The sequence below is a fragment of the Acartia tonsa genome, chromosome 6 (genome assembly GCF_053477335.1).
Source record: "Acartia tonsa isolate MP-2025a chromosome 6, ASM5347733v1, whole genome shotgun sequence".
In the NCBI taxonomy this organism is placed as follows: domain Eukaryota; kingdom Metazoa; phylum Arthropoda; class Copepoda; order Calanoida; family Acartiidae; genus Acartia; species Acartia tonsa.
Window position 1 is genome coordinate 24,005,241 of NC_137265.1, and position 23,041 is coordinate 24,028,281.

The following is a 23,041-nucleotide window of genomic DNA, read 5'->3' on the forward strand; positions in this document are numbered from 1 at the left end:
CTTTATACTGCTTTTTTAATGTATGTTTACACCTTAAGCAGGTAAAAAATGAATTTTTTATAACTTCATTTTCAAGAAAATGTTAAAATCCCTCCATATTCCATCCTGTTAACTTCCAAGTATTGAGGTTTTTTATACCATAGTACATAGATCATCAAATTAAGGAAAACATTAAGAAAAAACGTAAGAAAGTTGTAAAATGGTATAAAATAAAGAATTAGAGAGTGAGAGATGAAAAAAGGGAAAGATAAATAGATAAAGAAAGAGAAAGACACACAGAGAGAGAGAGAGAGAGAATAGTGGTTTATATAAAAAGTATAATATTAACCTTTTCTCCATCAATAATCCCACCACCTCCATTCTTTATACAATCACAGTGGAGCTTTTTGGTTTATTTCTGGAATTTTGGAATAAATATCTGTGAACCACCTTTTAACCTGAATAGCCTGAGCACCCAAGGACGTCTAAGCTTTTTATGATGGAGGTAAAATGAAGAGTTCCAGAGGTGTAAGGGGGTAATGTAATGTATTTGTTAAAATTTTGAGAGGTTAAAATTAGGGACTTTTAAAGTTTGAGGTGGGTAAAACCCCTTCCACCCACCTTGGACGTCTATGCGAAACAGATTTTATGGATTAACATCCCAGAAAATTTTTGATTGCCTATCTATACTAGCTAAATGTTTCCAGTTTAAACTAAATAGTTTAAATCTATGATAGGTTAGGTTAGATTGGGCACAGGGTCAGGAATCCAAAACGTCATTCGGCATAATAATAAAACTACTGTCTCAGAAGTCAAGCCTTAAGTTTGATATTAAGAACTTTTCTCATCTTAAAATATAATTATTGAAACCTTTGATAAATTTGCATAGTGTCCTCCTTGCCTAACCCCAACACATATCATTCCTGGATAAAAGTATTATATCCAGCCCATGCCTGTAAAGATAAATATATAATCTTTAATACTGTGGTTTTGTCTACTTTTTTCCCCTATTTCTTAGTTTTTTTTTTTATATTTTGTAGTAATACAGTATAATTAAACCAAAATATAAGAAATCACAAAAATTAGGTTTGAAGATTATTAACGGTCAGAAGGACTGCTAAACATAGGTATAAAACATAACAGGGCCGACTACAATACTTTTACACGAGTTTGATCTTTTTATCCTTTACATTTCTGGGATGATTATCCCCTCCCCCCCAAATTTTTATTTTTATTTTTAAATATTAACCCCAAATAAGAAAAGCTTGGACGTACGTGTGGTACATGTTGCATATTTTATATGAAAATGACTACTGTAGTGTCCACCAATTTAAATTTTCACCAGAATTCAGAGTTGCCAAGTAGGACATCCTTACATTTACAGAGTTTTTTTTGGGTTATTTTACCTGTCTCCTAGCTCTGGTAATATGAACCTTACACTTTCATCCATTATTCTTAAGGATTACGGTGAAGCAAAGGTTTTCCGTAGCATGGCAAATCTTCAGGTATTCTTGTAAGTTGGCCTGTCAGTAACAAGCTTTTTATAGTGCCTATCAAAAATGACATCATACTGGCCTACCATTGGTCAATTAAAATGTGTACTGGCTTCCCATTAGTCTGTGTATTGCCCTATTATTGGTCATTTGTATTGTATGACGACATTTTTTTAGAGGTACAATAAACATCTTCTGCCAGTAATGATAGTAGTAACCCGCAACATTAGCCTAATGGTAGCGTGTCGGCTTGCAGTCGGGAGGTGTCGAGTACACCACGTTAAACTTAAGGCGTTTAAAAAGGGTAGTTAGACGCGTGTTATCGTTGGTAATGCCTTGGCCCATAAAAAGTTATGACTTACATACAAAGGTCGTTAAATTAAAAGGTTGATTGCCTGTTAGGTAACCCTGCAGCCATAGGGCGAATGGACGCTTTACATGGCAATTTTAAGATGCTTTAAGATAACTTTAAAAGGTTATAGAGAGAAAGAAAAAATATCACAAGAATTGTTATTTATCGTTTCGTATTATAGACAGCTTAGATTAAATATCAAAATGAAAAATGATGAGATTGAAATAAGTTTTGTTAGCCCCAGGGGCCAAAGGTCCTAGCTAACAAAGCTGGTTTTTATTTAATATTTTTAAAAAATATTCGTTGAAAATTGTTTGCTATTCATCATTTTTAAGTATGGCTGAGAATCGGTTATAATCCAGCGGATAATAATCAGTATTAAAGCCATACTGTAAAATATTTTTTTGTCGTTTTTCTTTTATCAGACGAACCCATCCTTGTTTGAACACACAAAATAAAAAAGATAGAAAAGTTGGTAAGTAATGATAGAAAATAATTCCAAGATAAGGGAAAACTTTCCGTTTACATCGTAGAAACAAGGATGACCAACCACATAAAAATCACGAAACCTTACACATATGTTTTATATTTTTGTAGAATGACGGACAGACCAATCGGGGCAAATCAAATATATATTAAAAGCCAATTAGTATTGGAAATCTATCTTTAATAGCAGCAGAGAAAATCACATTTTCCCAAGTACATAGCTGACTGACAGAGAGAAAGATACTTTGACTGACATAAAACTGAAGCTGAACCTGACAGTCGAACTAACAAACCTTAACAAATATAGATTATATAAATTTGTATGGATTGAAAAAACATATGCGAACCTTCTGTTAATGTTTTTATAGTTGCTACGCTTATTATGACTTAATATTTTAAACGAAAGGGACAATTCTCCGTTGCATTACAAGATTTGTTATAGTAGAACAACCTAATTAATAGTATTATTTACATTCGTCACGAAAGGGTTAATATAGTAGTAGTAAAATTAGTTAGTTTATTTACCGCTAGGGTAAAGCATAAAAAAACGAAGAATACATTTTTTTCAGGAAGTCATAGAATGGTCAAACTTTGTAAATTAAGTAAAATAATTTTTTTTTGTATTGTGCTAAATAGGCTACTTAATTTTCATAATTCATTTCTATTTATTGAAAGTAGCCGCCTAATTTTCTTTTGTTGTAATTATAATAATGTTAAAATCCATCTATTTATCAAAGAGGTGCGAAACATATTCCTAGTCAATATATTTGAAGAGATAGTTTTCACACGAAATGTGTTTCAGCCACGGTTTAGATCAATGTATACATATTATCGCATTAGTAATAATTTTTTTACTGATATTAATATCTCAAAGTGGAACGATGTCTGTTTGTTTGTAGCGAAAGATCCCGCTAACCACTGAACTGATTGGGTTCCGCTTGACAGGGTAGCTTCTAATAGGTCCCGGGAAGGTTTATAACTATTTGCTTGGGGGATGGTACACCCCCCCCCCCCAAGAATGAAAAATCCCCCCCCCCCAAATAAAATTTTTCTTTTTAAATCTAAAAGGGGTAGTTTCACGAAATGCATTTGAACTTAATTTAGTGAACCGCATATTTTTTGCTAGTTAATGGGTTAAATTATATTTATATGGCATATATTTAAAAGAATTTCAATTTTCTACCACGTAGTTTAGAAAATATCAAGACTTGAAAATCGTTTTTTTTTTGTGATATATGCAATAGGAGATATAAGTTTTCCGGAATTTTAATGTAGGGAGTAGATTTGAAATCTGCATCAAATTTTAAGGATTTTTTATAAAATTGGTTTTTTGTAAAATTCTTTATCTAAAAGCGAAAATACATTTTAAGTTAATTAATTTTGACCAATAGGATAGGTGGATTTTAAACTACCTGCGCTCTAATTGGTTGAATGATGTACGACATCCAATCAGAGCGCAGATTTTTTAAATCCACCAATCACAGATGCCAAAATTAATTAACTTAATTTGTATTTCCGCTTTTAGATAAAGAATTATACAAAAAAAACTAATTTTATAAAAAATCCTTAAAATTTGATGCAGATTTCAAATCTACTCCCTACATTACAATTCCGGAAAACTTATATCTCTTAATATGCAATTTAAAAAGACGATTTTCAAGTCTTGATATTTTCTAAACTACGTGGTAGAAAATTTAAATTCTTTCAAATATATGCCATATAAATATAGTTTAACCCATTAACTAGCAAAAAATATGCGGTTCACTAAATTAAGTTCAAATGTCTTTCGTGAAACTACCCCTTTAGTGAACCGCATATTTTTTCCTGGTTAATTGGTTAAACTGCATTTATATGGCATATAATTGCAAGAATTTCAATTTTCTACCACGTAGTTTTTAAAATATCAAGACTTGAAAATCGTCTTTTTAAATTGCATATATCACAAAAAGATGATTTTCAAGTCTTGATATTTTCAAAACTACGTGGTAGAAAATTGAAATTTTTCCAAATATATGCCATATAAATATAGTTTAACCCATTAACTAGCAAAAAATATGCAGTTCACTAAATTAAGTTCAAATGCATTTCGTGAAACTACCCCTTTAAATAGTGGGGTCGACTAACCCCCACCCTAAAAAAAATTGCCCCCCCCCAAAAAAAAAAATCTAAAATACGAAAAATTAGTTTGATCAAACCTATTAGGGCAAGGCCCTTAGAGGCTAGGGGCGCAGCCACTAGTTAAGTTTAAAGCTCTAAATTTAAACCACCTTAGTTAACCTAGGAGCTAACAGGACTGATTTAATATTTGCGGAAAGCTATCTATAACACATAACATCTTAAAATCCATTTCAGTAATCGACAATAAGCAGGATATCCTATTATATAAAGTAGTAAGCGTTTTTTGTCTGTCCCGAAGAATCTCGCTAACCGCTGAACCGATATTGTTCTCGTTTACAGTGAGGCTTCTTATAGGTCCTGGGAAGGTTTTAAAGTATTTTTGGAGAGGGTTTCTTCATCCCCTCTTCCAAAAAATATGTTTTTTTTACTTCTTTGAAACTCAAATTTAAAATAGGATGAGGTCGACTTTTCCTCCTCCTACCAGTGCCCCTAGAGGCTTCTAGGGGTGTAGCCGCTAGCATAAAGGGTGACTTTAAAGAAAACTTAAATGAACAATATTTAGTTGAAAAGGCAATTAATTATTTAATATCTCTATAATATTTTATATAATTATTCTAATTCAATTAAGAGATAATCCAATTTTTAACACTTTAAATGTATTTAAAGCTCAAAGTCGTCACAAAAGGGTTAATACAGAAGAAAGAAATTAGTTATTTTTCTAACCGCTAGGTTATTTGCAAAAAAGTTTTCTCTGATAACTTTCAAAAGATCATGTAGTAATTTTGATTTTGTAAATAAAAATATTTTTATTGTTATAATGTGTTAAAAAGGTAACATAATTGACTTATAACCTTTTTTAAAAAATAGAGTAGTTAAGACTTAACTTTTGTTTGAACACTCTTTTTAAATTCATCACTCTTTTTAATATTTGGCGAGATTTATCTCATTAATATCTAAATGTCTTATTCTAATACAAAATACGTTTTGCTATTTCCAGTATCGCTTCGGAACCGATTAATATCCGGTGGATTAGAACCGGTTCTCATCCATACTGGAAATATATTTCTTAGATTGATTGTAATAACTTAAAATCAAATTCAGTATACATGCAGGAATTTAGGTGAAATTTAAATAAACAATAGTTATATTATTTATAATATTTTTATAGATAAAAGTTCAAAGAAACAGTGTATCCTACTTTTTCTAAATATTTGTGAATATAAGTTTATTATTGTTCTGAATGTTCATGTTAATACTACATTCAATCATACCCAATATTTATCAAAATTCTGCTTCAATAAACATTATATTGATATGCTTTAAAAATACAATACATCTGTGTAGGTATGCAGAGGCGTGTTTATGGGGTGGTTGGCAATAAGGATAAGACAATGGACAATAAATTTATTTACATCCCCAATGATAAATAACAAAATTACTACTCCTGTAGAATAAAATAATTGGTTGAAAATTTTGGACTCCTACTGCTTAGATCCTACTATTCAAAATTGATTAAAAAAGGCACCCAACGTTTTTGAGCTAAGAATAAAGTAAAATGTCTCCTTCCGTCCCTGGTTATTATCTAATTGTGTAATATATATTGGTATTTATGCTTAAAACTCTCTCTTGGGGTTTTATAGTAGTAAATTTAGTTGTAGTATGGGCATCAAAATTATAAGTACAACGTACAATGTAGAATAGCGTCGCAAAAAATAAACTCGTAAAAAAGAATATTTAGCGCTGCTAAAGGAAAATCGGTCAAAAAATTGAGTCTGTATGAAGTACTAAAAAAGTTACAAATATGCCTTTGGCAGTTTTGTTAAGATATAAGAAGTAATTCTTGTTAAACTGATAGTTATTGTGTTGACATAAATTTTGTCGACAACATGGAAAGTATGTCAATATTATAGTGACATATTGTCTGCCTTTCTATTTGTATCAAAGGATCTTTTAAAAAACTAAAACTGGGGGGGGGGGGGGGTAGATTTAAAAAAACTAAAATAAAAATTGGGTTGTCGAATTCAACTCCCCCCTCCAACCGCTAGTTATGACTAAAGACTTATGGCGATATAATAACAACTCTAAATTTTAATTGGTTTGTATTTCAGAGAGAATAGAGAGTAATTTTTAGATACCAATAATACTAGTCATTTTTGACAACATTGAAAAATAAAAAAATAACATCATACAATAACACAAAAACAAATTAGAAAATTAGAGTAAAACACTAGAGGGAGAAAAGGCTAAATAATTGTATCTCCCCATCGCAACCGCCTAGTGCAACGTTTCTGTAGGGTCATTGAAAATCAACCAATGGTGTCGCTTATATTAACACAGCCAAGTAGCAGAAAATAATTTAGAAGCAAACGAAATAGGTCTTTGAAAAAGGAAGGGAGGTAGTTGTCTGTTCCAAAAGTTTTATTATAACGTTTACTTATTTATTGGCTTAACTTGACTTTTAATGAATTTCGATTGTTTGGTCCATTTATTTGAGTGGCCAAAATTATAATCTGAAGAAGGGTAATTTTGTGTGTCTTTACTGTGGATGTACATACATATATAAAATTTCTTAAGTTCCCTGTTTAATAATCCTTATAAGGGGAAGAACTAGACATCTTATGAAACAAACAACCCCACCCAACTCATACACCCTAGATGCCTGGATGCAACCGCTAGTAATTACAAAAATTAACAAAATAATTTTAAACCAGAAAACACCAATATTTTTTATTATAAACTCACGAAACCTCTCTAACATATAAAACCACAAATTAAAGTTTTTTTTTGAAAATTATAAATAATCGGTGGGGTATTTCTTTATTTCTCTAGGTAAGACTAGGTAAGGTAATATTAGGTACTAGTACTGCAGTATACCCGCAACTATTAGGCATAGAAAAAAAACTGTCCCCCTCCCTTGTTTCCAATTTCAGTGCTTGATAGGCCTCAATTTTCTGACAATGACAGAAAATCCTGAGAGTTATAGGAGTAGCCCAAACACATTGATTTAAATTCAATAAAAACATAAATAATTACAAGAATGTATTTCATAAAGTTAACCATGATTTAAAATACTCATTAAACAATTGAAACATGTTTATAGTAGATAAAAATAAGTCTACAAAAATCACAATCATAATTATTTTTTTTATAGTGAAGAAATTGAATTGATTACAGTTAAGTAAAGCTTCTAGTTTCATATTCCTTTTAATTATATTTTTAGGGATCTAAATAAATTATGGCCAATAAATTGATGTACATTCCAAATGATGATACACAAAATTGTCCCTTTTGTAGAATTAGATTACAATTAGTGGTTGAAACGTTTGGATCATCAACTAAATGAACCAACCAATGATTAAAATTCAATGAAAGTCCACATGGCAAGCCAACGGATTAGAAAGTGTTATTATAAAACTTATGTAACTAGTGTAATAAACAGCCCAAAGTCCCCTCCCTCTCTGTTATATCGTAGTTTTTCTTAGCCCTAACCCTTATTTTCAAGCTAAACAGTCGACATAACAGTTAAATTATAAAGATAGCTAAGAAGTTGCTTTAATTCATTGGAATCAATTCAATTTCCTTACTTTTATAGTAAAAATTACAAAAAAGAATTAATTAAAAGATATCTTCGAAAAAACAAATTATCACCAATTATATAAATACTTTTGATGTTTTTAATTATCACTGGTTTATAAAAATAAATATTCTACTGGAAATTAAAAATTTTAATATGTACTGTAGTTAAAAAAAAAATCTACCTTTAATTATAGTCACATAGATATATAGACGGACAATTTATATTTCATTATTATACTATATTTTGCATACTTTAACATAATGTTATTTGCTTACATCTTTCAAAAATCATTAAGGGTATTTTATTTAAATTTCTATAAATAAATCATTTGAATAATATTGTTTTGAAAAAATGCCAAAAGTATAGGGCTATGCTTTGATACCACAAGAAAAAAATGCCTCAAATTTTTCAACCAGTTATACATATATAACTGAGTTGCTTCATACCTAGACTTTAAGGGAGGGTAATGGAGGTCAGAAAATAGCCTAAAAACATTTATAAAGCTTCCATAGTACAATTAAATTTGAAGGCATTTTTTTTAGGTACCATATCTCTGTAAATTAAATTGGATACGTATTTTTAAAAATTAACAAAAATTGTTTCAAATATATTGAATTAACATATATATAAAAATAAAACATTTAAATTTCCCAAATTCGTCTATTATTCTTATTTCTTATCTCCAATGTTTAAGTAACCATACTGGGACAAAAAAAATTGCATAAAATTTGTTTAAAACAAATTTAAAGTTTGCAGTAATTAAAATAATTACATTTTGTTTAAATGCATTTTTTATATTTTACTGTTTAATAATATTTTTCTAATTAACAGTTCATTTAAACTAACTGCTTAATTTGTAGGTATTTGAAAGAAGTTGGGGACACTAAACCAATTTTATGTATATAGATATATATTATAAAATTAAGAAACACAGAATTCTATTAAAAATGGACTTAATGATAAATGGAAACTTTCTTTTCAAGTCTTAAAAAGGCAAAGGAAATTTTTTAGTTAGTTTTCAATTATTACTAATTTGGTTTAGCAGTCCAAACTGTATAATTGAATGTATTGAAAATAACCTTTAAAATTACCCTGTTGAATTTTTCACTTATAAATATTGCCCCTTTAATGATTTTACATATTAATAAAAATAAAAAGACCACTCTTAGATTTTAATCTATTTGACAAACAGCCAATAAAAGAACAGAGCGTCTTTTTAAATACTATATTAATTGATCACATATAAAAAGAAGTTTTTCATTAATTGATTCACAATACTTTACAGGCATTTTTCACGTTAATAGCCTTGTGAATTGAATGCTTTTTCCCGCTGCTTGACGAAAAAGGCCTCAGTGTTATGCTTTTGTCTGTGGCCCAATACCGCCTAGTTTGGTGCAGGCTGTCGAACATGGGGTTATTCAAGTAATCTGTGCATGGGTCGCCGTAGGCGCTAAACTTCCGCCGTCCACCGCCGCCGCCGTTAATTCCCGGGCCGCCTGTCAACGTAATCCGACCCGAGTAATCTACATGGTCACTGCCGTTGTTGTTGTTATATATGGCGCCCTTCATCCGGTTGTTGGTGATGTTGTTCATGTGGGCGGTGTTGTAGTGGCTGTTGTAGTAGTTGTTGTGGTGGTTGTACAGTCCCTGGTTGTTGTGGCTGTAGCTGGTGGTGTGGTGCTTCATGTTGGTCTCCCCAATCTGGAGGGACTGGTAGGCGGGGGACAGACTCATGTCGTAGCTCTTTACCTGAAATTATTGAAACAAGTTAAAAAAATGTTGCTTTAAAATTGTTTACTACACTACTTTGTACTTTTCCCCAATATGGTTATAAACCTTACCAGGCCCTATATCAATTCAGCTTTAGCAAGATCCTTTGGTACATATAGACACACAAACAGATAGACTTATATAAATGCTACGCATCACCGCAGTTTTCCATTTTTACGACATTTAATTTTGTCAAGTGGAGCAACCAATGACGGAGAAAATATTCTGTAAAACTCTGTTAAACTTAGAAGCATTGTGTTGACGCATTTTTTGTGTCGAATTTAGTAGTTTAAAGTAGTTTAGCCATGACAAGGACGGGTGGGGGTGGGGGGGCATTTGTCTGTAAATAAAACTCGTAATCAGTTGGAATAACATGTTCTTTAATTCACTAGCATATAAATCTTAGATTACTTTTATTCAATCTTAATTATTTTGTTCAAAATAGTAACTTTGTTTATCATCATTGGGGATATACATTAGTTTATCGTCCATTGCCTTTCCACTTATAATCCCAGGTGACATTTTGTCAAGACAACATAATTTCAAAAAACAGCATTGCTACTTTTATTCCAGACATAGGATTTATAAACAGCACGTTTTTCTTTTTCTTTTAAAATTAATTGTCCCTATCCAAGAAAAGATGCATTCTGTTTTTGTTTTTGTGAAATTGGACAATAAAATGTGGATTTTCTTTTATTATATGAGTACTTTAATTTGCATACAGAGCTAGCAAAACTAAACAAGAATGTAGTTTTGTAAATTAGAGGCGTTGCCACCTCTAGGAACTAAATAGCCTAAACCCTTCTCTAGATTAATACAAACAAACAAGCCACTTTAATATGTAGGTTAGGTAGCGCAATAAAATCAAGATAACTACAATTTTGACGAAATCTGAACTCATAACTTGTAAGATTTAAAATTATACCAAAGTTGTACATAAAAGCTTTTTGTCCGGTAATATCTCATAAACGTCCGCCAGATCTCGGTTCACAAGGTTAGAAAAGTTTAATAACGTTTATGGTCAGATCTTTTGCAAAGAATGGGGGGGGGGGGGGGATAAGTACCTAACCCATTAGTAGATCAACACTATAAGAATTATAAGTTGCTATAGCTGCTAATTTGATTTAATATTTTTAAACAAAGAGGTATTTATTAACTTACTGTTTTCACTTATTTATTTTTGAATAATTTCCCCTATCATTGAATCAATAGACTAATTATGAAAAGTCTATCATAAATCAGGGTGAGAAAGGACCATTGAAGTGGTTATGATCTTCAACCCGGTCTTCTTCCTTTAAATACTAGCCACTAAAAAAAATTTCAGGAAGAGACATTGGGCTGTTCATTAATCTAGTCCCCAAAGTTTAATAATGACCTTTTTTTATCAAGTGGCTTCACAACTTTGAAAACTATTGTCGAATTTTGATTGGTTGGTTCATGAAGTTGAGTGTCAAAACATTTCAACCACTAAGTTTAATCTCCAGAAAGGGTAACATTGTGTATCATTCATAAAACTTGGGGAAAAGGTTGATTTATAACCCATTTTCCTATCCCTTTATCCGTGAAGATAAATAATTATGTGGTTAGAATGCAGTGCAGTAAAGGAAGAGGGAGGAAAAATTTTTATTTTCTAGGTGCTTCTGCAATGTAGCATAAAATCAATTTTAATTAAGCACCGAAATTTTTGTGTGAGCGTGTAAATTCGTTTGTTGACAATTATCACAGAAGCTTGTTTTCGTTTTGGTCAGGTTTTTTAAGTGTATATAGCAGTCGAACAAAACAATGAAATAGTAATTTGGACAATTTGTTTTATTCAATATCTATGTTTAATCTAAATAGCAGAAAATTTCAATCAATAAATCAAGATTTTTTAGATTAATTTAAATGTTGGACTGACTGAATATACATAGTTTTATTATTTATATTTTGCTATATTATTTTTTTAGCAGTTTTATAAGTTGACTATATTGTGCATGTTTCGTCCCTTTACTCGGTCAGTAGGTAAATCATATCATTAGACTGGTACTGTTTAGACTATTTCTAATAGACTGGCAATATTCTAATATACTGGAATAAATTGTCGATTTCCAATTAACCTGGTAAAGTTATCGATACACTTTTAGGGTTTACAAAAGGGGAGTATTCGTCCAGTTAATTGGTCTGTTGGTAAATTATATTATTAGACTGGTACTGTTTAGACAAATTCCAATAGCCTGACAAAGTTTTCAATATGCTTTTTTCTAATAGTAAAATGGTATTGTTTTCTAACTGCTTTAAAAGTTTGAAAATGTTTTTTCGTTTATTTTCTAGGTCATTAGACTGGTCCTGTTTAGACAATTTCTAATAGCCAGGAAAATTTATGAATAGACTGGTACTGTTAAAATCAGTTATTCTGTTAGTGGTTTCCAAATTCATTTAAAATTAAAATGAATACAATTCAATTAATGAGAATAAAAAATAATTATACTAAAATATCAATAGTTATTTATCGCATCGTATTCTAGACAGCTTTCCGCGAGTATTAAAGGGAAAAAATTATAGGATTAAAACCAGTCAAAGGCCTGGGCTGACAAAACTACGATGCTATACATTATTTTTCAGTATGGCTGATAATCGGTTTTAATTCATAATCGGTTTCGAAGCCATACTGGAAAAACTATTCTTATTTACTTTTTACTTTAAACATATCTATGTATGAAAAACAAATAAAAGTATAAGTAAATATTGCTTGTAAATGAAAATAATGACCAAGTAGCAATTTCCTACTTTATTTGGACAAGGATTTATATTCTAAAAAAATATTCCTGGATTTTTTCCTACATATTACATGTATAATAAGATTTTTATTCGTGCTTTTACATGTTTTATTGCAGTCGTACGAAAATACTGTATTACACTTTACTGTATCTAAAATGTTGTTTTCTAGTTTTTAATTACAAGAATTATTTTATCTAACATTGTCCTTTCCCTGTGAAAGTGATCGACTGCTCTATTCTCTCAAAAGTCCAAAACCACAAGGTGTATATTCAAAACAGTTAAAAAAAAATTCTTCAAACATTTAATGTGTGTTATTTTTTAAGGCAAGCGTTAAAAGATGTATAAAATGAACTAATTTGCCTTTAACTTATACGCCTATTAGATATAAAAGTGAAGATATATTAGAGAAAATAAGCCTAATTTCACTCTTAGAAAATTATTAAGCTTTCCTAAATGTTATTAAACATTATCAAACAAACCTATTTTTGCCTATGACAAAAGCTAACTTCGTACATTATATTGAAAATTATTGAATAAAAGTTTTTTTTTCGGGTTCTATAACCCTTTCTTACTACAAAAATATGTAGATCTTAATTAGCTAAAAGTTATTGTATTTTTTTTTGTATTATTGTGTGATAACCAAAACCATAAGACCTATATATCATGCAATTATTCAATCATTATACAGTTTTCTAATAAACAAAATATGCTCAGCCACAATAATTAGAAAAAAGTAGGAAAATTGTAAAAAATTTGTACTGTATCCAAAGTCTTATAAAGTTTTCTTATTCGTTGGCTTAACAACTTTGGGAAATTTGGTAAATTTTAATTGGCTGGTTCATTTAGTTTGGTGTCCAAACCACTAATTGTTATCTAAAGAAGGGTTAATTTTGTGCATCATCATTAGGGTTATTTACATTAATTTATCTGTCATTTCTTATCCCTTTAGATCCCTCGTACCTTATAAAGTAGCTACGCTACTAAAATAAAAAAAAATCCTACTTTAATGTAAAAACTTTTCACTGGCTAGTTTATGAAAAATTGTAAATGAATGATTATTAAGTATAGACACAATAAATTGGAACATATGATAGTAGAAATTTTCTTTTTAACAAAACATTAAGTACTTTACCTTTTTGATTATTCAATACTTTTTTGATACAATTTAATTGAAAAAGTTAAATACTTTTAAATGATTGAATTAAGATATCTGTAGAGTTACTTGATAACAGACGTCATAATAATTACATCATTTAGCAGACTAAATGTTTTAATAAATTGTAGATTATAGAGTAGCTGCGATTTTTGTTATTGTGTTTGATCTTTCTATCTTTTATTTAGATTTAATTTTAATTTATATTATTTGCAATTTTAGACCAAATATGATGGTTGTTAACTTTTATTTAAGAGAATTGTACAATTACATTATTAAAAGAACAATTTTAAATTGATAAAAATTCACACATTTACTCTTTAAGGACTATTCAATTTATCTTTGTATAAAATTTATATTAACTTATTTATAACATTAATAATGCAGGGTTTTAAAAAAAAGGCAATAGCCAATAAATTGATGTACATCCTCAATGATGATACACAAAATTACCCCTTCCATAGATTACAATTAGTGGTTGAAACGTTTGAACACTCAGCTTAATTAACCAACCAATGAAAATTAAATAAAAGTCCTCAAACTTGTAATAAAACCTTGGAGGACTGTGTAATCATCAGCCCAATATTTCCTCCCTCCGTAGCTATTAAGCCTTTAAAAATCTTTTAGGAACAATGTACAAATCTAGAAACGAGCCTTGTCGATCAAAGCGTTTTTAACAACCCTCACCCTTCTTACATCACCATTTAAGGCCCCAAAAAGAAGGCTTAAAAGGTCAGCTAAAGGCCTTTTTACAAATATACACACATAAAATGGTTGAATGTGGGGACGGGGGGCAAAAAGACTAAACGGGAATTAAGTGTTTAGCGAGCAAGCAACTTTTTTTGGTGGAAAAAAGTGTAAAATCAATTATATGTTTACACCTACCCATAAAAAGGGGGAGTGGGTACAGGCAGATTGGGACCGCCAATATTTTCTTCAAATTTTGTACACTAGGGAAAAGTACCGTTGTCGACTACAATAACATCTAATTTAGAAACTTATAACGCTATTCTTACAATGTCTTTCAATCTAATGATAGTGTAATAAAAGCAAGAACAAGAATTTTGCCTGTCCCTAAGATCCTTAGGCTTCTATGTCAGATGTGCGACTTATATATGTAGAGTAGAGGGAATACTTTGGCCTCGAAGAGGCTTACCACATTAAAATCCACAATTAGGACTTTCAGACAGAGGTACTGCGATCAAATTTTCCGAGTAATCAAATCATACACTTCATTATTAAAATATGGTTTAGAGATACACCAAAAAATAAGACCTTATGGTGTATAGCAACCTCTTGAGGTTATCCAGGTTAAGATCCTCTAATATCTCTGAGTACACATATATGCAAGTTACACACTGTATAAATATTAAAGTAAGTTTAAAATATCCAAAGGAAGGGCAGTGTAAAAGAGATACAGTAAAATAGCAGAGAGTAGTCAAAAATACAGTCTTTATTTAGTTATCTTATCGTTTAATAGTAATTTGTTGTCAAAACGGGTCGTTAGAATTCGTTGGTGCATTTCTTTTAATTGGACGTACTTTCTTGTAACATTTTAGGAAACTTTTTTCCTTTTTTATTGTGAATCTTGTTCCTTATGGCTATGCTTTCAATGTATAAAATTGGACAAGAAAGAAGAAAACATATCAGTTTCCTTGATTAGTAAATATATAATCAGTATGCATGTTTATTTAAAATACATATATCACGAGTAAAGGAATGATATATTTCGAGGAAAAAATTGTTTAGCCACTTCTTTTAAATTTTTTGAGAGTCATGCTAATATTAGTGCAGCTTTTGTTAAGTTTTGTAAGTAAAAGTGAGTTTCAAACCCAATTAATGTCTTACAAATGGCTTTTTGTTGTAATATTCAGAAAGTGAATAACTTTAAACCAAGACTTAAATCTGAAAATAAAATAGCCTAGAACCATCACAGTACCTAGGTTAGCTAACTTCGAGAACCAAATCAGTTCAGTAGTTGTGATCTTAAGCTTCAGACAAATACTTTACTACTTTATATAATAGAATACAAAAATTTTTATCACTGTTCTTTTCCCATCCAATTTGCTTAATACATATGCGAATATTTAAATAGTAATTTTGTTTACTTTTTCCCCTTTATTTCTGGAGAAAAATATACATAGTTGTCTATGTCTAAATTATACAATTTATGTTTTCATTTGTTAGTTTGTTATATGCTTGTCTAGAAAAATCTGTAAGCCACTCAGGGACAACGATATTGGACATTGTACGATAAATTTATCTCCTGAAATATTTTACAAACACGTTCTGGTATTTGTTATCTTAAAATTCTTGGTGGATAGAGTTGTGTAAGACAACTAAACATTATTCTAACTTTTCCTAAAATAATTTCAATGTAGCAAAGCATTAATATTGACATTTTAATCTTATGATTTATATTTTATTATTCGTGGATAGTTATCTGTAATACGATGCAATACATGATTTTTCAGTATGGCTGAAAACTAGTTCTAATCCAATGGATATTAATTGGCTTCGCAGCCATACTGGAACATTGTATTGTTTATTATAACAAGTGGGAGTTTCATTTGTCGTCCCTTTTCATGGAATTCCTACTTTTTTTTGTTGCAGTCTAATCGAAAAAAGAAAGAAAATTGTATAGAATAATTTTATATCCATTGTCCTATCCCTGTATCCTTGAATACCTACCCACACCCACTTTAAATGAATGAAGTATATTTAAAGAAATATCTTTTATTTGAATTTGTGTTTGACTATTCAATATCCAGTATCCCAACTAGTTTTTAAAAATGTTTTTAAAAGCGATGCTTTTCTATAATTAGGGTCGGTCCGTCCGTCCGTCCGTCTGAGACAGATAGCTTTTTTCGTTAATTTAGGCATGTTAGAATAGTACTATCAATTTCAAACTTTGCATGGTGATTCCTGTTAGGTAGTTAGGTACGATTTAGAAAGCGTAACAACTCTATAATCATTACCAGAATGTCCGTACGTCCATTTTAAATATGTTGATTTTTAAATTTTTAACAAAAAAAATTTTATGTGATCTAATTATCCGATTGTTCTGGTTTTTTGGTATGCTGATTTCTGGGACAATATCATAAACAAAGCAACAATATAATGAAGTCCTAAAAATGTAAGTATGTCCATAAACATTATCCTGTATCAAGAAGTTTTTTCAACAAATTTACTCACAATGTTGCTTTTACTCTTTATTCATTTAAATATATTTGGATTATTCAGTTCTGACACTATACAAGTGTTCATGTCCGTTTGTCCTACCGTTTCAGAGCTTCGCTTTTATGGATGTTGTCATCCTTGGTTTTTAAAAAAAAAATTTTAATTATTATATCTACAAAAGAATGAAGTTACTATGCAGGGAGGAAGAGGACAAAAGCCTTTTTATTTACACTAGTACCCAAAGTCTTATAATAACGTTTTCTTATTCTTTGGCTTAACAACCTTGGGGACTTTGATTAGTTGTTTTATTTAGTTCAGTGTCTAAACATTTCAGCCACTAATTGTAATCTACAGAAGGGGTATTTTTGTGTATCATCATTAGGGATGTACATCAATTTGCTGGCTATTGTCTTATCCCTTTAGATCCCTGGTTACGATGTCATTATTGTTATTAAATTATTTTGTCAGCTACGGCCACTTTTATAAAGCATTGACATTGCATATAGATAAAATGCCCACAGTTAAACAGGGGTTGAAGTGGTTCAAATCTCAATAATAGAAAACTATCAAATCATTAAAGTACAACTTTACCACAAAAGTCCAAAAAAACCCAGGGAGGTAGAGGATAATCGCATTAAAATTTCTACCCATTCACCTGTCTTTACATAATTAATGATTAGCTGACAAAGGTATAATTTTGCACATAAAACATGGATTGAGTTTCATTTATAAATCCATTGAATATCCATTAATCCTTGCGGAAATCTTTACATCATACTCAAATTTTACACCAACAAAAAGTAACAAAAAATTACAACGGTGGTTTTAAAATGTTTTAGGAAGCCCTTTTGGATGAATGCGCTTTTAAACAGATATCTTTAAGCTTATATTTTAGCCATTTATCTTTCACAGTTAGTAGTAAAACATCTATAGAACAGTAAACTGTTGTACAGTAAAGCTATAGAAACCATAGCTTTCTAATCCAATAAGATCTCTGGAAAAAGTAGACATTTTAAAAACTTTTTGTTTTTTTTCTTCAGAATTTTCGTCCTTTGTCCTAGCATAGTATTACTGCAGGGATCTGAAGTGATAAGTAAATGGCTAATAAATTGATGTACATCCCCATTATTGATACACAATTATCCCTTCTGTAGAATCCAATTTATGGGTGTAAAGTTTGAACACTCAACCTAATGAACCAGCCAATCAAAATTTACTAAAGCCACAAAAATTGTCAATCCAACGAATAAGAAACATAATTATAAAACTTTGGGGACTAGTGTAATAAACAGTCCTATGTCCTCTCCCTCCCTGGTATTTCTGTCAAAATTAGCAACCAAAGCTCCTTGGCAAAACCACAATATTTTCGCAGATTAAAATACCAAACTGAAACCATATATATTGTGTGTCAGAGAGGGAGTGATACTCTCAAAATAATTTGTAAATTATGACAGTTAGGACCATAATAAGGGTAGGAATTATATCCTATAATATAAAGTAGTAAGGTTTTTTTTAAAGCTTAAGCTATTGATCTCGAAAACTGCTGGTCCAAATTGACTTTCAGGGGAAGTTCTATGAATGTATTTTGGTGGTTTTAGGCTATTTTCTGACCTCTTTTAGGAAGTAACTAGTATTAATCTAAAAGGAAACAGTTAACTATATTCAGTACTAGTATAGATGACATATAATAAAATCTTCAGTCCTGTAAAACCATTTAAATTTAAGAACACTAATGCCTGTTCTTTTTAATATTGACTAAATACAAAAACCTTACAACAGTTAGGAGCATAAAAATGTGTTTTTTTTCCAAGAAAGCTACACTAAGTCTTTACATTAGAATTAAAAAATGTAGATCTTATGTTTGGATTGTTTTCGCGTTATTTTGTCATCATCAGACCACAGCCAAATGTCGATATAAAAAGTATAAGTTATCTATCGTATCGTGTTATGTACCGATTTCCACGGTTGTTAAAATAAAAGATTTAAACCAGTTTTGAAAGCCCTGAGGGACCGAAGTATGACAAAGAACCGGTTCTAATCCAGGGGATATAAATCGGTTTCGAAGCCATGAAAAAATAAGTTTTGTTGGGCTTAAGATCAACGTATAATTCAGGCAAATAAGCACCGTTAGTAGAAATGAACTTAAAATTTAAAAATAATATTTGGTACCCTAACTGTTTGACTTTTATTGTATACATTAAAATTTGACTGTTTTTGTTTCCAAGGGGGCCACTGTAAAATTTAAATTTACACAAATAGACAAAAAGAATAACTAAGATATTAGGTAATTGTAGATTGTTGTAGTTACATGAATAATTATCAGGGCTCGGCAGCCGCGCACAAGCCACTTGTCAATCGCAGGGAAAGCAGTTATTCAGCTAGATGTTTAATACTATTTCTTACAACCTATCGACATTCGGCAACAATTTTATGCATCAAAACGACTGCTTTAAATTAGCTGCTTATATGAAACTGCCGAGCCCTTATATTTATACTAACAAAGAAATTTTAAGGTTTAAAAACATAAAAATGGCTTGGTATAGAGTGTGATTTAAGAATATAGTTTTCAAAGTGTTATAAGTAATAATGCTTAACACTGACATAATGTCTACTTTAATATCAGTCAAATTAGCTTCGAACGATTGACGTGTTAAATTCATGACGTACAGACAGAACCTCATTATGGAGTAGCTCCGCTTCTAACAATCCTAAAAATCTGACATTTAAATATTAAAAATAAAATGAATAAATTTACTTTACAAGTATTTTATTTACAGACAAAAATACATAAAGCTAAATATTGTAAGATGGAACACGGAATAATTTGTTTAAAATGGCGCAGCAAATACAATTAACAATATTTTGATTATTTAGAATAGACTTAACTACGTAAACTATGCAGAGAAAAACAGATTTATAAGAGAGAGAGAGAGAGAGAGAGAGAGAGAGAGAGAGAGAGAGAGAGAGAGAGAGAGAGAGAGAGAGAGAGAGAGAGAGAGAGAGAGAGAGAGAGAGAGAGAGAGAGAGAGAGAGAGAGAGAGAGAGAGAGAGAGAGAGAGAGAGAGAGAGAGAGAGAGAGAGAGAGAGAGAGAGAGAAAGAGAGAAAGAGAGAAAGAGAAAGAGAGAGAGAGAGAGAGAGAGAGAGAGAGAGAGAGAGAGAGGAGAGAGAGAGAGAGAGAGAACACATAATAATTTGGTGAAGATAATTTTATCGTCCATTGATCTATCCCTTTATACTTATACTGATTAAATGATACAAAATGCATAATTGATTAGTATTCAAAGATATTCAAATGTACATTCATTTTTCTTTAAAATCTTTTCCAGAATGGCTTCGAAACCGATTGCTATCCGCTGAATTAGAATCGGTTATCAGCCAAACTGAAAAATAATGTATAGCATTGTAATATAGACAAATTTATACGAATACTAAAAGAATCATAGGGCTAACCTATAATTTTTCATTTTAATATCCGCGGAAAGGAGTCTTTAATATGATAAATAACTATTCTTCTAGCAAAAACAAGGCACATTATTAAGACAAAATGTATTACTTTTCTGCAAGATATATTTTTTTAACTCGACGAAAAGTAAGAGGCAAATAAAATAACTTTTCGTCTGAATGGAATGTACTAAGCTTGTTTTCTTTATTTTCCATAAAATAAAGGCGACCTAAAAAGCACAAACAAGATCGCCAAGTTTCCTCGTGGTTATTTGATTAACATGTACAAAAGTTATATTTTTAAATCATTTGTAGCACACAAAGGAAGATATGCTTACAAGTGTGTCCGAATGTCCAATCAACCAATTATTAAAATTAATATTAAACTGTATTTCATTAGTTACTTTAACCACTAGGCAAGGGCAGGGTAGGTCAGTAAAATAGCTTAAAACCACCCCAAAATTTATAAAACCTTATCTTGAAAAGGAAATCTATTCGGACCCGAAATTACTGAGATCTTTGGCTACAGACAAAAAACACCTTGATGCTTTATATTTTGTACATATATAATACACTATACAAAATTTGGATAATATTTTTGTCGATCTCAAATAATTGTACTCTAAATTATACTGACACATATAGAATTATCTCGTCGCGGTAAGGCATAGTCAAACAGAAATTATTATTATTCTTTCTCAGAGATGGAGGGGGCTATGGGTGTTATTTTACACAAGTCCCCAAAGTCTTATATTAACGTTTTCTTATCGATAGCTTAACAAGATTGGGGACGTTATTGAATTTTGATCTAGGTTAGTTCATTAGGTTGAGTGTCCAAATGTTTCAGCAACTAATCGTGATCTATAGAAGGGGTAAATTTGTAAATTATCATTTAGGATGTGCATTAATTTATCCACCATTGTCTTATCCCTTCAGATCCCTGATTCTTTATAGGCATTTTTGAAGCGAAGCTTTTCTAAAGTATGTCTGTCTGTTTGAGGTAGCTCTTATCGTAAATTTTAGAATCATTTTTTCAATTAAAAACCTTACATATGAAGATTCCTGTGACGATAAAGTATAAATGTTAAGTCCTACAAATTCCACTAATTTTTTATCTAAATTTTTTTTGGAGTTCTTTACTCTACCTAGTTTTGAAATTATTATTTTCAAAGAATTTTCATGTTTTATGGTGTGCATACATTTTCGCACATGTATGAAATTATCAAATCGTTATTTATTGCATATTAATACAACAGCACAAACTGCCGCTTATTTGAGTCATTCTTATCATTAAGTCTGTCTGTAAGTCCGTAACTCTGTGAGGAATTATGCCATTTTCTTTGCTACTTTTTAAGATAGCCCTTTCAAATGACTATTCAGTACACAATTTACTTCGAAGGGCATTATTATTTCATAAAGGTTTTGTGATTTTATATAATTTATAAGAATCCTTCTATCTTCTTTTCCTTTTTTGGTACAACTGAAAATATGCTCCATTACTCCATTTGTCCGGTTGTTCATCCAATTTATTTTGGCGCTCCGCCTTCATGGATGTAGTCATCCATGTTTGAGTATGATAATATGCGGATGTGTATGCCCACCCCTTTTAAAGGAGTTTTCATGTTCCTATATCCATACAAATATGGAACAACAAGAGAAAACATTTACATCTACATTTTCGGGGGAGGGATGTTTCAACTGAAAAAAATGTTTTGCCTAAATGAAAAATGAATAGTTTGGCCTAACAGAAAAACATGGGCTAATTCTCCCATTTCCTCATAATAAGTATCCGGATGTTTGTCTGTTTGTCGCTCTGTCTGTCTGTACCGAAGGATCTCCTTAACCACTGAACTTATCGGGTTCTCCTTTACAGGGTAGTTTCTTATATGTCCTGGGAAGGTTTATAACTATTTTGGGGAAGGGTACCACCACCCTTTCAAAGAAAACAGCAATAGAATAAATTGAAGGGGGGGGGGGGTTAATATATTAAAACGATAACAGTATAGGAAAACAAATTATAGATTTCTGAATTATTTCTTCTTAAACATTGTCTTTTCCCCTGAATGATAATATGCATTAGGGGCATTCATGGGAGTGCATAAAATTTGTTTATTACCATAAAAGTAGAAAAATATTTCTTTTCAAAGGAAGAAATTCATAAAAATCATAATGCAACAACTATTTTTAATTTAATTTATTTTAAATATAATTTTTAATTGGGTGAAGTCTTATTTTTAGGAGACTATTGCACCCTGTTAATTAAATTTGTACTTTGTTAAGTTTCCTTAGCCAAAGGTAAGCAGCTGGACTGTTTATAACACTAGTTCTCAAAGGTTTATAATAAACTTTGGCTTACCATCTTTGGGGACTTAACTTAATTTTGATTGGTTGGTTTGTAATCTACAGAAAGGGTAATTATGTGTATCAAGATTAGATCCCTGTTCTTAACTGCTTTGTTTGTAGAAGTTATTTTTGCAATAATATTGTATTTTAAATTGTTCATATTCTATTTTCTTTAAAAAAGGTTAAAAATGACTAAATGATCTTCTCTATAAAAAAGAGGAAAACATTAAAATATTTATGAAAAATATTAAGTAAATTACATCTTATGAATAAAATATTAGAATGGATAAAGAAATTTGTGTGGATATTATGACAGGGGAAAAATTGTCGTCTAACATGGAACTCATTTATTGTTCAGTTCGTTTCCAGTAGGAGAGGAGGGGATGGGGTA

General features: G+C 30.6%; 1 protein-coding gene across 1 annotated transcript in view; it reads right to left on the minus strand.

Annotated features, from left to right (window-relative positions):
* Positions 1 to 7,931: 7,931 nt before the first annotated feature.
* LOC145322191 (ras-related protein Rab-23-like) overlaps positions 7,932 to 23,041 on the minus strand; it is a 202,336-nt gene continuing 187,226 nt past the window's right edge. Inside the window, exon 8 of the mRNA XM_080164032.1 lies at positions 7,932 to 9,754. Coding sequence (XP_080020158.1) covers positions 9,275 to 9,754 — 480 coding nt within the window. The 3' untranslated portion in view covers positions 7,932 to 9,274. The remainder of the gene's footprint in view (positions 9,755 to 23,041) is intronic.